This window comes from Salvia miltiorrhiza, chromosome 1, assembly GCF_028751815.1.
Source record: "Salvia miltiorrhiza cultivar Shanhuang (shh) chromosome 1, IMPLAD_Smil_shh, whole genome shotgun sequence".
NCBI classification, from domain to species: domain Eukaryota; kingdom Viridiplantae; phylum Streptophyta; class Magnoliopsida; order Lamiales; family Lamiaceae; genus Salvia; species Salvia miltiorrhiza.
The window spans coordinates 73,793,895-73,811,624 of NC_080387.1; the positions used below are offsets into that span (position 1 = coordinate 73,793,895).

A 17,730-nucleotide genomic window follows, 5' to 3' on the forward strand; every position below is an offset into this window, starting at 1 on the left:
TTGAGGTACGAAAACCATGTTTGTCAACCCCCCAAACTTAAAGCGTTGTTTGTCCCCAAACGACAAAAAGAAGAGAAATAAAAGATAACAAACATGTGAGAATGAATTGGTGTCATTTCAAGGGCTTCAACAATTTCAAAAATCTTCCAAAAGTGTATCACAAGTAGAAATGCATTCCAAGAAATCACAAGTGATGAAGAGTTCAATATTATGGCCTCCAAGCTTGAATCCTCACAAATGTGGATGTTTCAATGATGCACTCAACTCTCAAGTGTTTAGATTGGACGTGTTTGCACTCAAATTGAAACAATGTATGCAATCTACCATAAGCTTGCCATTTATCCTAACTCTCTATACTTCAATGTGTTATAAATAATGATCAACAAGGGCTTTTCTTTAGGTTGCAATGAGGGCTCTTTGGTGAGGTGAGGTGTTTATAGGCAAAGTGACTCATATATAATTCCCAAATTGAATAAGTCATACTCACCAATGTTCTTTTCAAATCAATCAATAATCAATATCCCCACATTTCTTCTTTTTCACCCTATAAATACTTATCAAGATCATAATTCAAAAGGCAAATCACTCCCCTTTGTACTATTTTATTCAACATTTCTCTTTATTTTTCTTTCTTTTTTCTTTTTGAGTTTATAGGAGACTAGTGATTTTCACTCAATCAAAGTATGACAAGCAATTTCAATAATTTCCTAACCATTTTCATCAAAGCAACCACCAACAATCAAAGTTCTACCCCTTTTTCATTGGTTAATTCAAAGAAAAGCTAAAAAGGCACAAAGTGGGTAAACTAGGATTGCATAAGAATTTGGACATTATTTAGGTTAAGTGGCTAACAAGGATGGCCTTAAATCACTTCAATATTAACAACACATCTACTTTTATTTTCAAGAGAGGACTCATGGCAAGTTCTAGAGACCAACATACATGCTCAATTGATTTACACTCAAGAACAAAATGAGATTGTGAATGTATGACAATCAATGGCTCAAATCTTACAAGCTCATTTTCAAGTTCTTGGAGGCAAAACATTTAGCTCATTAATCAAAAGTTCAAACTTTTCATGCAAAAATTCACATGTGAAACACAACAATTTCACCTATTAGGGTTTAGTGTTCAGGCTTAGGGTTTAGTTTTCACCTATTAGGGTTTAGTGTTCACGCTTAGGGTTTAGTTTACAGGGTTTAGGGTTTAGTTTATAGAATTTAGGGTTTATAAAATATAATACTGTATATAAATGAAGGAAAATACCTATATTTATATAAGTATACATTTGTGCGAACAAATGTATATTTTATGCTTATTAAAAGTAATACTCCCTCCGTCCACCAATTCAAGGCCTACTTGCCTTTTTGGTCCGTCCACAAAAACAAGGCCTACCTATTTTTGGTAAGTTTTTATTCATTATTTAATCAAAAAAGTCAAAGATTCTTTACATAAAAGTGGGACCCTTTCTCCACTCAACTAATAAAAATACATTTTTTCTTAAAAAGTGGAACCCTTTTCTCCAATCAACTAATAAAAACACATTTTTTCTTAAAACCCGTGTTTTTTCATATGGGCCTTTAATTGATGGACGGAGGGAGTAATTATTATAAACAAATGTAATAATTTAGGATTTAGGATTTCGGGTTTGGAATGCGGGCCGGGTCGGGCGCGGGTCGGGGCGGACCCGTCGCACACTGTGCGACGATCGCACCCAAGACTAGCTGTATTATTACTATTATTATTATGCTTGCCTTTTAATAGAAAATGTATGAAATGCCCAAAAAAAATTATTTGTTATTTAGATTATACTTGTCTTTTAATAAAAAAATGCCTAAATATACGGAATGTTCAAAAAAAAAATTGTAATATAATGAAACTATACAATCTATGAAAATGTTGTTCTTATTATTACTATTATGCTTGTATTTTAGTAAAAAATACCTTAAATACACGGAATGCCCAAAAAAAATGTGAAGGATTAATAAGCTACATATACTAGTATAAATTATGAACTCATGAATTTTTAAAATTAATATTTTTTGTTGTTATGGAATTAAAACTCGAAATCTTGAATTATTCCAATAAAGTAATTAATTGATTATATTTAATTTTTATGTTTTTATGATTGAAATAATTCTTAATTTATATTTTAAAATGGGATTTTATTTTAGTGGAGTGGTATAAAATTGAAATACGTACTCCCTCTGTCTCATTATAAGTGACTCAAAACTTTTCGGCATGAGAATTAATGAGAATGTGTGTAAATTTGTTAAATGTGATAGGACCCATACTTTTAAAGAGTTAAATTTTTTTTAGTTATGGAAACGAACCACTTATAATGGAACTATCCAAAATAGAATATAGGTTACTTTTAATGAGATTGAGGGAATAATATCTTTGACTTTTGGCCTTCTGGGGGACGCGATGGAAAAATTCATGAGCTTAAAACATGTGATGCGGCTGATCAAGCTGGCCAATTTCATATCTACCGCTATTTAAAATATAATTATTTTTAACTGTATAAAACTGTAGATCTCAGTTCTCTGATAATATTGTGATACTTTCATTTTAAAATAATTGTTTGATCATTTTTATTGAGAAAGATTATTGAAAAATAAAAGGTTATTAGCTAGTAAATACACGAATTTTTTATATTTTTTGAAATTTAACACGACTTAATTTTAGCCCACAAATACACGAACTTAGCATTTTTTGTGATTTTTGACATTGACAAGAAAAAATTTTAATTTACTATTAACGTGAAGACCGGTATACCATGTCATTCACTCTCTAATCAAAATAATTAATCAAATTACTCTATTCAAGCGCATATTTCGTAGTCCACGACTCCACGTCATGTATTCCGGCCTCCACCTCAACAATAAATAGAGTTTTTTCTTGTCGATGTCAAAAATCAGAAAAAAAATGCTAAGTTCGTGTATTTGTGGGCTAAAAATAAAAATCATGTTAAATTTCAGAAAATATAAAAGTTCGTGTATTTACAGGCTAATAACCCAAAAATAAATTATACCATTATACTCCCTCCGTCCCATTGGGCTTGTCCCATTTGGCTCGGGCACGGTTATTAAGGAGAGTATTAATAATGTTAAGTGTGTAGATAAAGTAGGAGAGAGAAAGAGAGAGAATGTGATAAAGTAGGAGAGAGAAAGTGATAAAGTGAGAGAATGAGACAAGATGGTGGGACAAAAAAAAAAGGCAAATGGGACAAGATCAATGGGACGGAGGGAGTACAATTTTTCTTTTGTGTTTTAATATGCATGTATTTTAGTCCATGTAAAGATGTTTTCTTTTTCAATTTTTGTTGTTTCTTTAAAAAATTGAAAAGAAAAAAGAAAAATACACTGTTTTTTATTGAGCAGTGGTTATTGCGATTCTGTATACAATCATAGTATGATATTGTTGTCTATTTCCATCAAACAACAATGGCGGAGCTCAGTTTTTTGCTGGGGATTTTAGGTAACACAAGCTAAATTCCTATTTATCAACCTCAAATCTCGTACTAATCATTTCTTCGTATCTGCTTTCATTTTTTCTCAGGTAATATCTCCGCATTTCTAATTCTGCTTTCGCCTATGTAAGTTCATCTTCGATCTCTTGATATCATCGGAATTTTTCGAAATTGAGGATCCCGATTGTGCTTGTTGCAGAGGAACTTTCGCGAGGATAGTGAAGAAGCGATCGACCGAAGATTTCTCGAGCTTCCCATACATATGTATGGTGCTGAATGCGTCGCTGTGGACTTACTACGGAATCATCAAACCAGATGCATTGCTTACTACCGTCAATGGATCCGGCGTCGTTATCTCCACCGTCTATCTCTCTCTCTATCTCGTATTTGCTCCTCCGAAGGCTAGGGTAAGCTCGATTTTGTTATTCAATAAGAAGTTGGGGGTTTTCTGAGATCTGAGCAGCAGCTGCTTGATGAAATGCTTAGCTGAAATAAAAAAAAATTATATTTTACAATACGAGTGATTTTCCGGCGGCGGTTTCAGGTGAGGACGGCGGCGGTAGCGGCGGTGATGGATGTAGGGATTGTGGCGGCGGCGATATGGGTGAGTGGGTGGGAATTGGAGGGAGAATCGAGCATCAGTTTTACTGGGTTTCTGTGTGCATGTTTCAACCTTCTTCGCTACGCTTCCCCTTTGTCTATCATGGTAAGAAATTATTTTTATTTTTATTTTATATTTTATATTTTCTTGCATCAATTTTTTATTTTTATTTTTAGGTTTTTAGTGAAGCTTGAACTAGTGCATATCTGTCTTTATTTTAATTTGTTGGAGCTAGGTGCAATGAATGATAATTTTTTATTCTTAATTTTTTGCATATATATCTTAGAAGGTTTCGATAATTTAATCAAACGCGATCTAGACGTAAAATTTATTTATTCAAAGATAAGATAACGACTAATTTGAATGTGTTGTCACACTTATATATATATATATATATATATATATATATATATATATATATATATATATATTCACTTTGATTGTTTATTTGCTTTCTCTCCTTTTTGTGTGTGTTAATCCATAAATTAACAAATCTACTCATTTTTAAATTATCCTACGAATTACTCCTTATGTCCCACGAATCTTGACACGTATTTTTTTTGGGGTCGACCCACGAATCTTGACACATTTCTAAATATAGTAACAATTATTACATTCTCTCTCCTACTTTATCACATTTTCTCTCCTATTTATAACTTTTATACTTTGTTACCTACACTCTTAAAACACTAATTTACAATTTCTTAATTTCCGTGTCGAAACCAAACGTGTCAAGATTCGTGGGACAGAGGGAGTATTCAATTTTCTATTTTTTTTAACTGAACTTGATCTTTGTCATTTTCGAATACTTAACTTTTTCGGTTAATTTCTTATTTTCTTAGACGTCAGCAGAATTTTGCATGTAATAATACTAATATATCACTATATGAGCATAATATTTTAAATAAAATCATATGGAGTATATGGGCCGGACCTAATTCTGTATGACTGTATACATATATTGGGCCAATATTTTTTTTTTTTGAGAAAAATTGGGCCAATATTCTATGATACTATTACTTTCATTAAATTTAAGGGCTTATACTATTATTTACAGCCCTCACTTTTCTCATTATAGCACCAACAATCTTTTTTTATCATTTTTTTATATATATTTTTTGTACAGTGACTGCCTATTATTTAATTGAAAAATCATTATTTTATTATCTAAATAAAAGTATATTTTTTTATGTGTGATAACACTCAACTTATTAATATTTTTCAGAAAGAAGTGGTGATGACAAAGAGTGTGGAATACATGCCACTCTTGCTCTCAATTTGCCTCTGCGCCAACGGCCTTATTTGGGCTATTTATGCCATGTTAGTTCGTGACATTTTTCTCCTAGTAAGTCTCCTATTTGCTTTACTTTATTTTTTTACATTGTTAATTGTGTCTAGATACACGAATTTTCATCACATTAAACTAAAACTTCTTCCTCCAAATACACGAAGTTTTAGTTATTCTGATTTTTCACGCGCTTGTCAATTGTCCACTAATCAATATTGAGGTGAACGCTTGAAATGTCTAGATAGCTTAAACGACTGATGTACTAAGCTACGTAGTTGAATATTTACTTCATTTCAGCTACGCACAATGACATTAATTTTTCGAAAATTGATAGTTATATAAAAAATCAAAATAATTTAATATTCTGCAAATAGCAATTCAAGTATTTATATATAATTACTCCTTTCTTTGCATTAACCCTCTCAAATTAGAATTCTTTGAATAATGTGGTTCCATATTAGTTAGAATTTCATACCTTTGAGTAAATTATTAGCATGTGATATAAGACTTTGAGATAGAGAATCTCCTTTGGCTCGATAACTTCACAATTTTTTATTTTATTTTTTATTTTTTTAGATGCAAATTATGATTGAAAAAGATAATATGGCATAATGTGTTGTATATAAATGAAGGTACCGCATAGCATGGGGTTTGTACTCGGAGCATCGCAGTTAGTACTCTATGCTATGTATAGAAAAGCAAAGTCATCAAAATCAAATAGTGGAATTGGTGATTTGGAAGAGAGATGTGAACATCACCAACAACTCCTTATTCCATCTCACAATTGATTATTCATTATGTAACACCTATTGAAGAAATGTTACTTATAGACATTTTTTTTACATCTTGCTTAATTAATTGTTGACACTTAGCACAATAATTAAGAAAACATCAATTGATACTTAGATAATGACTCTTGTCATACAATATTAATTATTGTTATTGGAAAATTAATCTCACACTTCCTATAATTAATAATATGACCAACCGATTATCTATTTGATGTAATAAATCTATGCAGTCACATTATAGCCACCCACTAACTAATTTGATAGAAAAAAAAAATGATTTATTTAATTTATTTTTTAAATAAAAATAAGATTTTGTTATTTTATTGTATTCTCTATATTGAACTTTTTTTTTTAAATGCCAAATTTTTTTATTTTAAATTCTTCATTTATTGTATTCTCTCGTATCATATATATAGGAGAAAAATATAGATAATTGGAAAGCGTAAGAAATCAGCTTGATATAAATGAAGAGTTTTATAATAAAATATCCAATCAAAGGCTTAAAATATTTTATATTTTAAGACGTGCTGCTGCAGAATATCATTCTACGAGGAGTAGAAACATCAAGTCATGCCGATGAATGCTTCTGTGCCGTAGCTTGCAAACAAAATTGAACAAACATACACAAGGATCCACATTTTGTTGGCCATCACATTAGATGAATATCTAATGTCTTTCATTCTTCCTTTCTGATGAATGATCATCACAAGGTAAAGAATGAAATGAAAAATTCTCAAAAAATTTGAGATACTTTTTAATGGCTGGGAATCATATATATAATAATATATATTAGAGAGGGGTGCCACTAAATGAGATGTTTGTGGTTCCAAAAATCTCCTTAATACCCAAAAAGATCAGCTACTCTTGTATAACTACACATGTTTCTGACAATATCTCTCGCCAATATTCAAGATAAAATGCAAAATCTATCAGCAAAAGGCTTACTCTACTTTTACTCGAAACCGGATTCAACGACACATTTTACTTCATCAGAATCATTTGTTGGATTAACACATGGAAATAGCAACTGATGATGACAATCAGCAAAAGTCGAGCAATGCTTATTGTTTTAATACTACTTCTTACCAATGCATATTTTCAAAGATAGCAATTAAAGTGAAGCCAACACTAGAAATTCTAATAAATCATGTCTATAAACCGCGACAGAATCTGCAGATTTAACATTCACAAGAAAAGGGTAAGTGTGTTGGGTGGGGTGAAATGGATGATTGAGAAGATGAAAGAATCTGCAGATTGAGCATGGCATAATAGAGGGAAGTTGTTACCTGGAAAACTAGTAACATAATACAAAGAGACTTCTCTGTCTTCTTCCCGAACTGTCTTAAGAAAAGTTCACCAGAGTACCATCATTCGTTCCGGTCAGTAGGCCGGACTTTGGGTCAAACCTGAGCACCACGAATAATGAGTTACGCACCAATATAGGGAGAATATTCCTACAACATAAGAAAACAGGAAAGCAGTGGACAGAGTACCTAGGCAGTCGATGCCGTGGACAAGGTACAATACCAGCCAGCTGTACAAAGAAATGGTTTGACATTGTTCTTATATCCAGCTTCATAAGCGAGAGCAAAGCAGAGTGTGCCCATGTGTGTGTGTGTGTGTGAGAGAGAGAGAGAGATAACCTGAGGGAGTGATAGCAAGAAGTTGAGAACTTGAGGCGCAAAGAAAATCAGAAGTGTTTCACTGGAAAAGAATTGTTCCAACTAATATATTAGTTGAAGGTTCAAATAATGATTTAATAACCTCGGAAAGAAACCACAAGCAGAAAATAGCTCATTTCCAGCAACAGATCTCATACACTCGGTTAGGTCTTGTATTCATAATTTTATCCCGTAAAACCCATTATGTACTAAAAAAACATTGTTCTAAGGATTATGAAGTCAATAAGCATTCGCAAAGTGAAGAAACAGACCTGAAATGGCCTAAAATGCCAGCCACTGCCATGGTCATTCCGGCAAAGTAAGTGTAGGTGTCGCCAACAAAAACTGACGAGGGATACCTGTAATAAAGATGCAAGGAAATATCAGGTGTTAGCAAGCAGAGGGCTTCTTACTATACCCGAAAGAGTTGCAGGCATCATTACCAGTTGTAAGAAAGCAATGCTAGAGAAGTGGCAAGCAAAGGCTGTGTAAGGTAAATGGAGAAAGCATGTGCTTGCTCGTATTCAGGATCTGCAGATGCTCCAATTTGCACGACATTGTGTATCAAGATCTGCAATTATGATGCAGTCAGATTCAGCCGGTGAAGTCAGATTATGATACACGCATACAAAGTCTGTGGCTTACAGCACATGCAATAACCACTCTGTCCAACTTCAAGCCTGTTTATACCAGCGTGAATGTTGATATATATCCACCCTGTCCACAAAACGTCATGTTACAAGAAAAACGGAAGGATCACATCAGAACTCGCCAATGAAAGTTATAAGCAGAATAGGTTACCTAAATCTAAAATCTCTACCCCAACATATGGAATAAGAGGCTTCGGTATAATTATAGATGTGTGGCCTGCGTAGGCCATTAACAAGGGAAGCGCAGCAATAGATGGCAACACTAACTTCCTGTCTTCATAATCACGTAGAAATAAGCAGCGATGAGAGATGGTTATGAGAGTAATGAAGAGAGACACTAAGCATATCATCAACAAACCCAAGGAGAATCATGAAGCAAATTGATGCTAAAGCAGCATTGTATTCAACCAACCATTGAAATAAACAAAAGCACTCTTAACTATGGCATCCAATTCATTTTGAAATGAATGTGGAGAGGGGAAAGATGTTGTATAAATGAAGAAAAAAAGCACACGCTACTTACATTTGAATATGAAGCGAAGTTAAAATATTGAAACAAGATTGCCACGACAAGAAAAACAATCCCAACTACAATACCCAGTGATTCTGGCCTGCACAACATTAAATGCAATCATTCAATAATCTAATCAAATGTGCCAAAATAGAAAAACAGGAAGAAAAAATCCCACATTATTAAGGATAATTTCGGAAATAAGATATTTCAAACAGTTGCAGTGAAAACAATAGAAACGCGATAGAAGAATTCATAAAACAATTAGAAGTAATTAGCTCAATAATTACGAAATTCGTAATTGACAATTCTGCAATGAGAGAGAGGGAGAGGTGAAGAATTCAACTCACACTTTGATGGATCCATCGGGAGTGCCTTTCTTGTTAATATCATACCCAAATAAATTCCTTCGCGATACATACTTGGACGCCACAGGAATCAAGCTCACGGTAACGAAAAACCCGATAAAACTGACAGGCCACATAAATGCTAATTTGTTTCGATGTCCTTCAACTAAATTGACAGGCCATATTGTCCATTTCGAAATTTAATTTAAAGTTTAAAATATATTATAATCTATAATTTGGAGACCCAATTGTGCCCACAAAAGAAGATCTATAAAATTTTCAAGAATATATATGTATTATTACTTTCTTTCAATAAGAGGAGTTGCAAAGTGAGAATTTCCTTACACCTTGAAAATGAAAGTGAAATGTGAATTATAAATGTAATGCAATACCAAACCAAAAGAAGTGAGATAATGCCCAAGCCCTGAGTTCTGGGTTCAAATCCTCTATAGTGAAATTTCTTTACTTAAAAAAAGAAAGAAAAAGCAAGTGAGATAATCGACATATGTCTGTATGCTGCACCTAGTCAAATACATTAGATACGATGTTAAGTATATATGACCAACGGCACAAAATAGGAGCTCAATGAGCATCCCCATGTAACATATAAGAATCAAGAAAAATATGTATATATTGCCAAAACATTGACAAAAACAAATACAACTAGCACAAAGAACTTGGAATTTATCCGAACCTCTCACTTCTTCTAATCTACAACTCATCGGTACACTAACACCACATTCAAAAGGGGGAAAAAGGAGCTCACATTTGCAGTAAATTACAATAGGGAATAAGATGAGGATATACACCTATACAGACGGTACCTGTACCAAGAAAAGACGAACATCTCGATGAAGTTGAACACGGGGAAGAGGCGAAAAAAGATTTGGTGGCAGCTTATGATACAAGCCCCCAAATGAGGAAAACTATACTCAAAATTCTGGGAGAGCAGCTCCATGTTCATTTTACCCTTTAGCTAAACTCGACCTCCAACGTTCATGGTTGACAGCACAAACAGAATCGAATATAATGAACCAGTGAGGCCTCGTTGTCTGCTCTCATCGAATGGACTTCTGCTGGTTCCATGTCTGTTCAACTGTTATTGCAGCGTGATGACTGGCAGGTGCACAAGAGCTGAAAGAATTCCACTCCCTTGAATTCGACCTTTTGTCCACAGAAGATTGTTTCGGGTGATTCTTGTAGCTCTCGTTCCCTTCAACTCTAGGCGCTGTCTTCTCAGATGGCGTGTTTCTACCAGCATTGGTCTTGGCAGCGTTCCTCTCGTTCCATTGTCCCTGTTCTTGGTTGTCCATTGTTTCGTAAATCACGTTATTATTGGAGTAGTTCCAACCCCAGTCGTTGTTCCAGCTGCCTCCCCACGTCGTGTATCCAGATGGTGGATTCACGTCACCCAAGTGCCAAGCGTTGTTGTAATAACTCGGCCATCCAATTGCAGCCCCGTTATCGAACGAATAGCCCCAGTTTTGCATCAAAGGGGGGCCATGGTTACCTGAGGATGAATTAGTTGGGACTTTGAAGTTTTCATCATCATCGCCCCAACCTACGACTGAGTAGGCCTGGTTTGGGAAGAGGGAATCGCCAAAAATCACAACGGGGTCATGGTCTTCGTCTGCATTAGAATTCAAAGGCTCGGACTCAAGATCAGGTGGCAGGTCAGGATCGGTTTCTGAATCCCAATCAACATTGTCGATGTAGAGATCCGGATCGGGCAGTGATACGTGACAGGGAAAACCATTGATTTCAGCCCAGAAACGTTTCTTAGCATTGGAGAACGCTTCTTCACCTGCAGAGTCGTCCCACTTTACCACGTTTTCATAGAGGTGTGTAAACTTCTTCATCTGCAGTAGTGTCTCCCAGTCCATCGAGCCAATCACTCTGCAGAATTCTTTCTCCCATGAAGGCACAGTAGGCTGCCAACTGCCTGTAGCAAATGCCAAAGTAAGGTTAAATTTTTGAGAGACTCCACACCCATAAAATGCATAAAACCTTAATAACAAAAGATCTTCTAGACACAGCCAACTATATGGCGATGCCGTGATAACAGAGACGAGAGCCAATTACAAGAACATATAAGTGCGACTGTAGATCACTGCCTCAATAGCTAGAAAATGACAAATATAGATGACTAGATATGGACAGCAATGCAATAATTTGGTACAAGGCTAACCTCTATGAACCATATATGTACACGTATAACCAACAAGACAGCTGACCGAATCATGCAAAAGGAACGAGAGCAAGCACAAGCACCATCAACCGAACCAACTCATTTACACATTTCAAGTTCAAATTCCCACCAATCAGGGGCCCCTTAAGCTTAAAACATTTCTCTGAGTTGTGAAAAAGACACTGAGCAAAAATGCAGGTATATTAACATAACAAGAAAGTTCAAAAACATCCATCTCCTGTTCACCAAATGTAAGGACCATTGTCCCAATTTTCCACAAATAGCATACAGAAAAAAAACTAAACAAGAAAAAGGAACAAAGATAGCACTACAGCAACAGAACTAACAAAACATGTAAAAGACAACAGGCAAAACCCCCCTGCCACAGCCAAACGAATAATCATTCAAAGCCAAGCACATAACTTTCACAGGCTAAGCAAACAAAAAATAAATACAGCACAAGAGAAGCTTAAACTGTAAAACATCAATTTCTTCAACCTCTTTTTGACAAAAGCTGATATTTCCATTTAACATTGTGGACCCTCAAACCACGTAACGAAAACATCAATACCACAAAAAAACACCTACTTGCCAAAGCCACATGTACCTTAGAACCACAAGATATTCAGCGAGAGTCAATTAGAGAAACACAAAATTGCAAAATTAATTACCCAATAGGGGGGAATATTAAAAACAGTAAAATAAAATCCAAGATCAAGAACTCACAATTTCCCTTGGGGGGCCTTTTATGATGTGGTCTCTTATAATTATCCCACTTATTATGCCTCCTGCGGCCTTCCATGATCGCAACTTCAAACCTTTCGCAACAACAATCAAGAACAAATTCAAAGTTAAATGAATTGAATACACAAAAATCAAGAAAACCAATTCATACGAAATGAAATTCAGCATAATAGCCAAAAGAAATTAGAGTTTGGCACCTCAGATTTCGCGCTTAATGCATAATCCCAAAAGTGGGTTTAGTCCTTATTTCCTGTTTGAACAACAACAGCGCGAAATAGAATTAAGAAAGTTTCTTTTTTAAATAAAATAAAATTAAACGTGTGTACTGAAGAAGCTGAGTTTATTTAGCTATGTTCTAATTTTCCCAACCGGATTTTATAAGAGATGAGATCCTTTTTTTCTGAATGACAGATTTATACTTCCATTTACCATATGAAACAAGGTTTTCACCCATTCACCAGACAATATGAACAGAAAAAACAAAACGAGGGGGAAAGAGAAAAACTAAACCAAATATTTCCTACTTATACAACCACTGACAAATCTCGTTTAGCATATGAAAAGAGAAAATAGAGGGCATGTTGACACTGGTCTTGAAGATTTTCTGTTCAGCTGAGCATCCAAAAAAACTTAAATTCTTAGCAATAAATTAGAATCAGCGATAGGATTCGGAATAAAAAGTAATTAACGAAATTGGATGCACAGACACAACTCGCATTGCGTATTAAAAGGTTGATTTTGTATGGTGGACAACAGCATTGTTCTTTGCTGGATCAAAGCAAAATTCTACACCGATAACCCTAAACCCCAAAAACCCTATGAGATAGTAATCAAACAGAGCAATGAAATTGATGCATGGAGATCTATTTTACTTGATTAATATAGATTCACACATACAGAACAACGAGCGCAAAACATACGAACTCTTAAGGGTAGTGAATCGACATACCTCTCGAGTGTTTGCAAGAACAGGGAGCTCATTCGCGCTCTCTCACTCTCTCCCTCAAATTTTTAGTAGCTTTTTTTTTTAAGTGCCTAGTCACAACTAATCATGAATATACAACTCCAGTGACTCAACAGCAAATTATTTTCGAAAGAATATAAGATGTAAATGTAAATCATTCTTAAAGAACATAGAATGTCAATGTTCTTTCTTTTCAATGTCCCGATGGTGATGTTGCTATTTAAATTGTGTATGGCTTTCTTGCTCAGAAACCTAATACAGTGAACCTTTACTAATCAAACAAAACCATTTTCGAGAAAATATAAGCATATTAATTAAACAAAATCCACTACTCCATTCTCATTCATGAATATTACTTGAAAGTTAAACCTGCACACAGACACAAACCTTACTAGGAGGCGCCGAGGAAGGAGACGCCGGGCGCGGCAGACAGGGGGAGGCGGCGTGGCGGACTGGGATTCAGGGGCGGGCGAGATTAGACGGGAGGCAGCAGACGCGGATTCAGGGATGGGGCGGCCGGGGGAGCGTCGGACCGGGGGGAGGATGCCGGAGGCGCGTCGGACCGGGGGAGGCGGCGTGGCGGATTTGGGGGGCGGGCAAATCGGACGATTGAATAGAGACAGATAGTTAGGGTTTGGACTTTGTTGGTCTGAGAATTTGCAACAACAATCAAGAACAAATTCGAAGTTAAATGAATTGAATACACAAAAATCAAGAAAACCAATTCATACGAAATGAAATTCAACATAATAGTCAAAAGAAATTAGAGTTTGGCACCTCAGATTTCGCGCTTAATGCATAATCCCAAAAGTGGGATTAGTCCTTATTTACTGTTTGAACAACAACAGCGCGAAATAAAATCAAGAAAGTTTCTTTTTTAAATAAAATTATGCGGAAGCAAAACGAAAATCGAAGATAGGGGCAGACAGGAATTCAAACGGTGCGATCGGTGAAGGGGTTTGCGTGTGTATAAATATGTCAAATAGGGAGAGGCATTGATCACAAAAATGGAAACTTTCACGTTTCAGAAGCAGATTTTTGTACAGACAGAAGAAAAATCACTCAAATGAAGAGAGAGAGAGAGAGAATTGAATTGGAATTCCTTTTCTACCTTGGCATGGTTCATGCCACTTGTACAAGTGGCCACCTTACAAGTGGCAAATCATATGGAGATTATTCCTTTTTATAATTTGCTAGTTACAAGTAGGGGTGGCACGGTACGGTATACCTTATTAAATCGATCATACCTTATACCTTACCTTTACCTTCGGTATGGAGAAAATTCATACCTTTACCTTACCTTTACATACGGTATACCTTAGTTCGGTATACCTTAAATACGGTATGGAGAATATACAAAACCTTTACCGTACCTTTATTTCGGTATACCTTATCGAATTTCGGTATACCGCACTTTAACGGTATACCAAAATAATCGGTATTATCAAAATCGAAAAAATTCAATTGGTATACCGTACTTTATATTCGCATACTTGTATGCATTCATATAATATATAGTAAATTATATAAATGTGATAAGTTACATATAATTTATACTATGTTAGAAGTAATATTATTTATAATATAATACTAATATTATAACTATGCTATTATATATGTAACTATTATAAGTTAGATGTATAATTTATTGTAAAACAATAATTTTAGTTATATATTATAACTATACTATAATATCAAAATAAATAATTTATTTTATTGTATAACTTATACTATATACTATATTTTATTTGTTTTTGTATCATTTGATGATATTTATAAATTTATAAGTTATATAGTATATACTATATACTATATAGATGTTATAAGTTAAATGAGATTTATAAGTTAGATGTAATCTAAGTTATAATATAATATCAATATTAATTATAGCTATGCTATTATATACATAGATGTTACACGTCAGATGTATAATTTATTGTAGAACAATAATATTAGTTATATAAGTATAGAATATTATATTATAACTGTGTTGTGATATCAATATAAATAATTCAGTTATATTAAATTATAGGGTTAATTGCATCAAAATACCTGACCTTTTTTCAAAATTTGGTTTTTTGACAATCTTTTTAATTGTTGCAAAAATTTCAACGAGCTTTCAATTTATTGCAATGTCCATCCGGGGAAAATTTCCGGCCAAATTAAAAATGATGTGGCAGCCGGAATGCCAATGTGGCATCACAAATGCCAAATCACACCCCTCTCCCCCTCCCACGTCACCCCCACGTCGCCCTCTCTCTCTCTCTTCCCCCTCCCCTTCTTCCCCCTGCGCCGACCCCTCCTCCTCCTCCACCCCGGCGCCGCCGCATCTTTTCCAGCCGGCGAACCCTCCCCCTCCTCCATCGCCACTTCCTCCAGCCGGCGAACAAGCGAGAAAGATCTCGATCCTCTACAAATCCTGCAAATTGCTGCAAATTGAAACTCAGATCTGCAAATTGATTCCCCAACAAATTGATCCTCTACAAATCCTCTAGCCAGAATCCTGCAAATTGATTCCCCAACAAATCCTCCATCCTCTACAAATCCTCGCCGCTACAAATCTTCGAAGAGAGAGAATGACGTGGGTTTCAACCACCGCCGTGCCCATCGCCGTCGCTGCTCGTATTTCAAGCGGCGACGCCGCCCTCTGCAAATCCTAGCTTCCAAAATTTAACATCCTTATGGCTGGGGATATTTCAACCACCGCCTGAGAAAGAGGGTGAGAGCCGAGGGGACTCCACGCGATTGTGGCGATGAATCTGGGCGGATCTTTCAACCACCGCTTGCGGAGCTTCTCCATCTTGTGGCGGCACTGGACGGAGGTCTTGGGCGGGAGGGCGGGGCACCGCGACGCCACGTCGTCGGCGATCTCCTGCCAGTGGTTGCCACGGAGGTTGTCGCAGCGGAGGGAGTACCACTTGTCCTTGTAGGCGTCGATGAGGGCGACGGTCTCCTTGGGGCTCCAGCACGACGGGGGGAGGCTAGCGTGGCGGTGGGGATGTCGTCGGGGGAGGATGGGGAGATGATCGTAGCCATGGTGGGGGATGAGATCCGGGGGAATTAAGGGGGAACTGGGAAGGGGGATGGAGAAGAGAGAGAGAAGGTGACGTGGGAGGAGGATGGGGGAAGAGAGAGAGAGAGAGAGATGGCGACGTGGGGGGTGACGTGGGAGGGGAAGGGGGTGTGATTTGGCATTTGTGATGCCACGTTGACATTCCGGCTGCCACATCAGATTTAATTTGGCCGGAAATTTTCCCCGGACGGACATTGCAATTAATTGAAAGCTCGTTGAAATTTTTGCAACAATTAAAAAGATTGTCAAAAAACCAAATTTTGGAAAAAGGTCAGGTATTTTGATGCAATTAACCCTAAATTATATAACTTACATACTATATTATATTTTATTCACTTTTATATCATTTGATGATATTTATATTCGCATACTTGTATGCATTCATGTAATATATAGTAAATTATATAGATGTTATAAGTTACATATAATTTATATATTAGACGTAATATTATTTATAATATAATACTAATATTATAACTATGCTATTATATATGTAACTATTATAAGTTAGATGTATAATCTATTGTAAAACAATAATTTTAGTTATATATTATAACTATACTATAATATCAAAATAAACAATTTTATTTATTTTTGTATCATTTGATGATATTTATAAATTCATGTACAATTGTATATATTCACATAATATAGATTATATACATCATTTTATAAAATTTATAAATATTTTTAAAAATATAAACATAAAAATAAATATTATACTCCCTCCGTCCACGAAAGAACTTCCTATTTTTCTATTTCGGGACGTCCACGAAAGAACTTCCTACTTTTTCCTATTTTGGGACAATACCCCACCACTTAAAAAATACTCCCCTTTTAAGACAATTCCCACCACTCAAATAACATTAATTAAAACAACACAATAAATTATTAATACTTTTTCACAATTCCCAATACACTTTACAACTTTTTCTCCACTCTCAATACACTATACAACATTTTATTAAAATCCGTGCCACTCCCTCCTAGGAAGTTCTTTCATGGACGGAGGGAGTATATTTTAAAACGATAGATTTTGATACGATATATACCGCGATTTTCGGTATACCAATATATACGGACAACTGCGGTATATCAGAATAAGGTATTGTACCTTATTACCGGTATATACCGAATATTAAGTTATAACAGAATAAGGTATGATACCGCATCACCGGTATATGCAGTAATATTCGGTATACCAGTAATACGGTATCTTACCGTATTCCGGTATATACCTTTAATACGGTATTTATTGATTTTTTCGGTATATACCGCGGTATCGGTATACACCGGTATACCCCGGTATTTGGAAAATCCATACCTTTATCTTACCGTAAATCTTCGGTATGGTATCATACCTTACCAAAAAAATCGGTATACCTTAAATTCGGTATTTTGCGGTATTTTACGGTACGGTATGACCGGTATACCGAGTTT

The 17,730-nt window shown here is 35.4% G+C and overlaps 2 protein-coding genes and 1 pseudogene across 5 annotated transcripts; 1 reads left to right on the plus strand and 2 right to left on the minus strand.

Moving 5' to 3' along the window:
- The first annotated feature begins 3,253 nt into the window (after positions 1 to 3,253).
- LOC131006075 (bidirectional sugar transporter SWEET17-like) lies at positions 3,254 to 6,203 on the plus strand. Of its 2 annotated transcripts, XM_057933218.1 has the most exons (6): positions 3,254 to 3,480; positions 3,562 to 3,598; positions 3,672 to 3,879; positions 4,017 to 4,178; positions 5,299 to 5,418; positions 5,994 to 6,203. In XM_057933218.1, the coding sequence occupies exons 1-6, from the start codon at positions 3,447 to 3,449 to the stop codon at positions 6,147 to 6,149; spliced, it is 717 nt and encodes a 238-aa protein (XP_057789201.1). In that variant the 5' UTR covers positions 3,254 to 3,446; the 3' UTR covers positions 6,150 to 6,203. The 2 variants fall into 2 exon arrangements, with proteins under 2 accessions (XP_057789201.1, XP_057789200.1); XM_057933217.1 differs by having other exon boundaries at positions 3,271 to 3,480; positions 5,299 to 6,203.
- An 876-nt stretch (positions 6,204 to 7,079) lies between these two features.
- On the minus strand, positions 7,080 to 9,799 carry LOC131006077 (uncharacterized; annotated as a pseudogene).
- A 129-nt stretch (positions 9,800 to 9,928) lies between these two features.
- On the minus strand, positions 9,929 to 14,300 carry LOC131006076 (uncharacterized). Of its 3 annotated transcripts, XM_057933219.1 has the most exons (6): positions 13,995 to 14,299; positions 13,605 to 13,866; positions 13,203 to 13,288; positions 12,451 to 12,503; positions 12,236 to 12,327; positions 9,929 to 11,263 (listed from the first exon to the last, which is right to left on the minus strand). In XM_057933219.1, the coding sequence occupies exons 5-6, from the start codon at positions 12,309 to 12,311 to the stop codon at positions 10,380 to 10,382; spliced, it is 960 nt and encodes a 319-aa protein (XP_057789202.1). In that variant the 5' UTR covers positions 12,312 to 12,327; positions 12,451 to 12,503; positions 13,203 to 13,288; positions 13,605 to 13,866; positions 13,995 to 14,299; the 3' UTR covers positions 9,929 to 10,379. The 3 variants fall into 3 exon arrangements, with proteins under 3 accessions (XP_057789202.1, XP_057789204.1, XP_057789203.1); XM_057933221.1 differs by lacking the exon at positions 13,203 to 13,288 and having other exon boundaries at positions 12,236 to 12,326; positions 13,995 to 14,300; XM_057933220.1 differs by having other exon boundaries at positions 13,203 to 13,866.
- Positions 14,301 to 17,730: the final 3,430 nt, after the last annotated feature.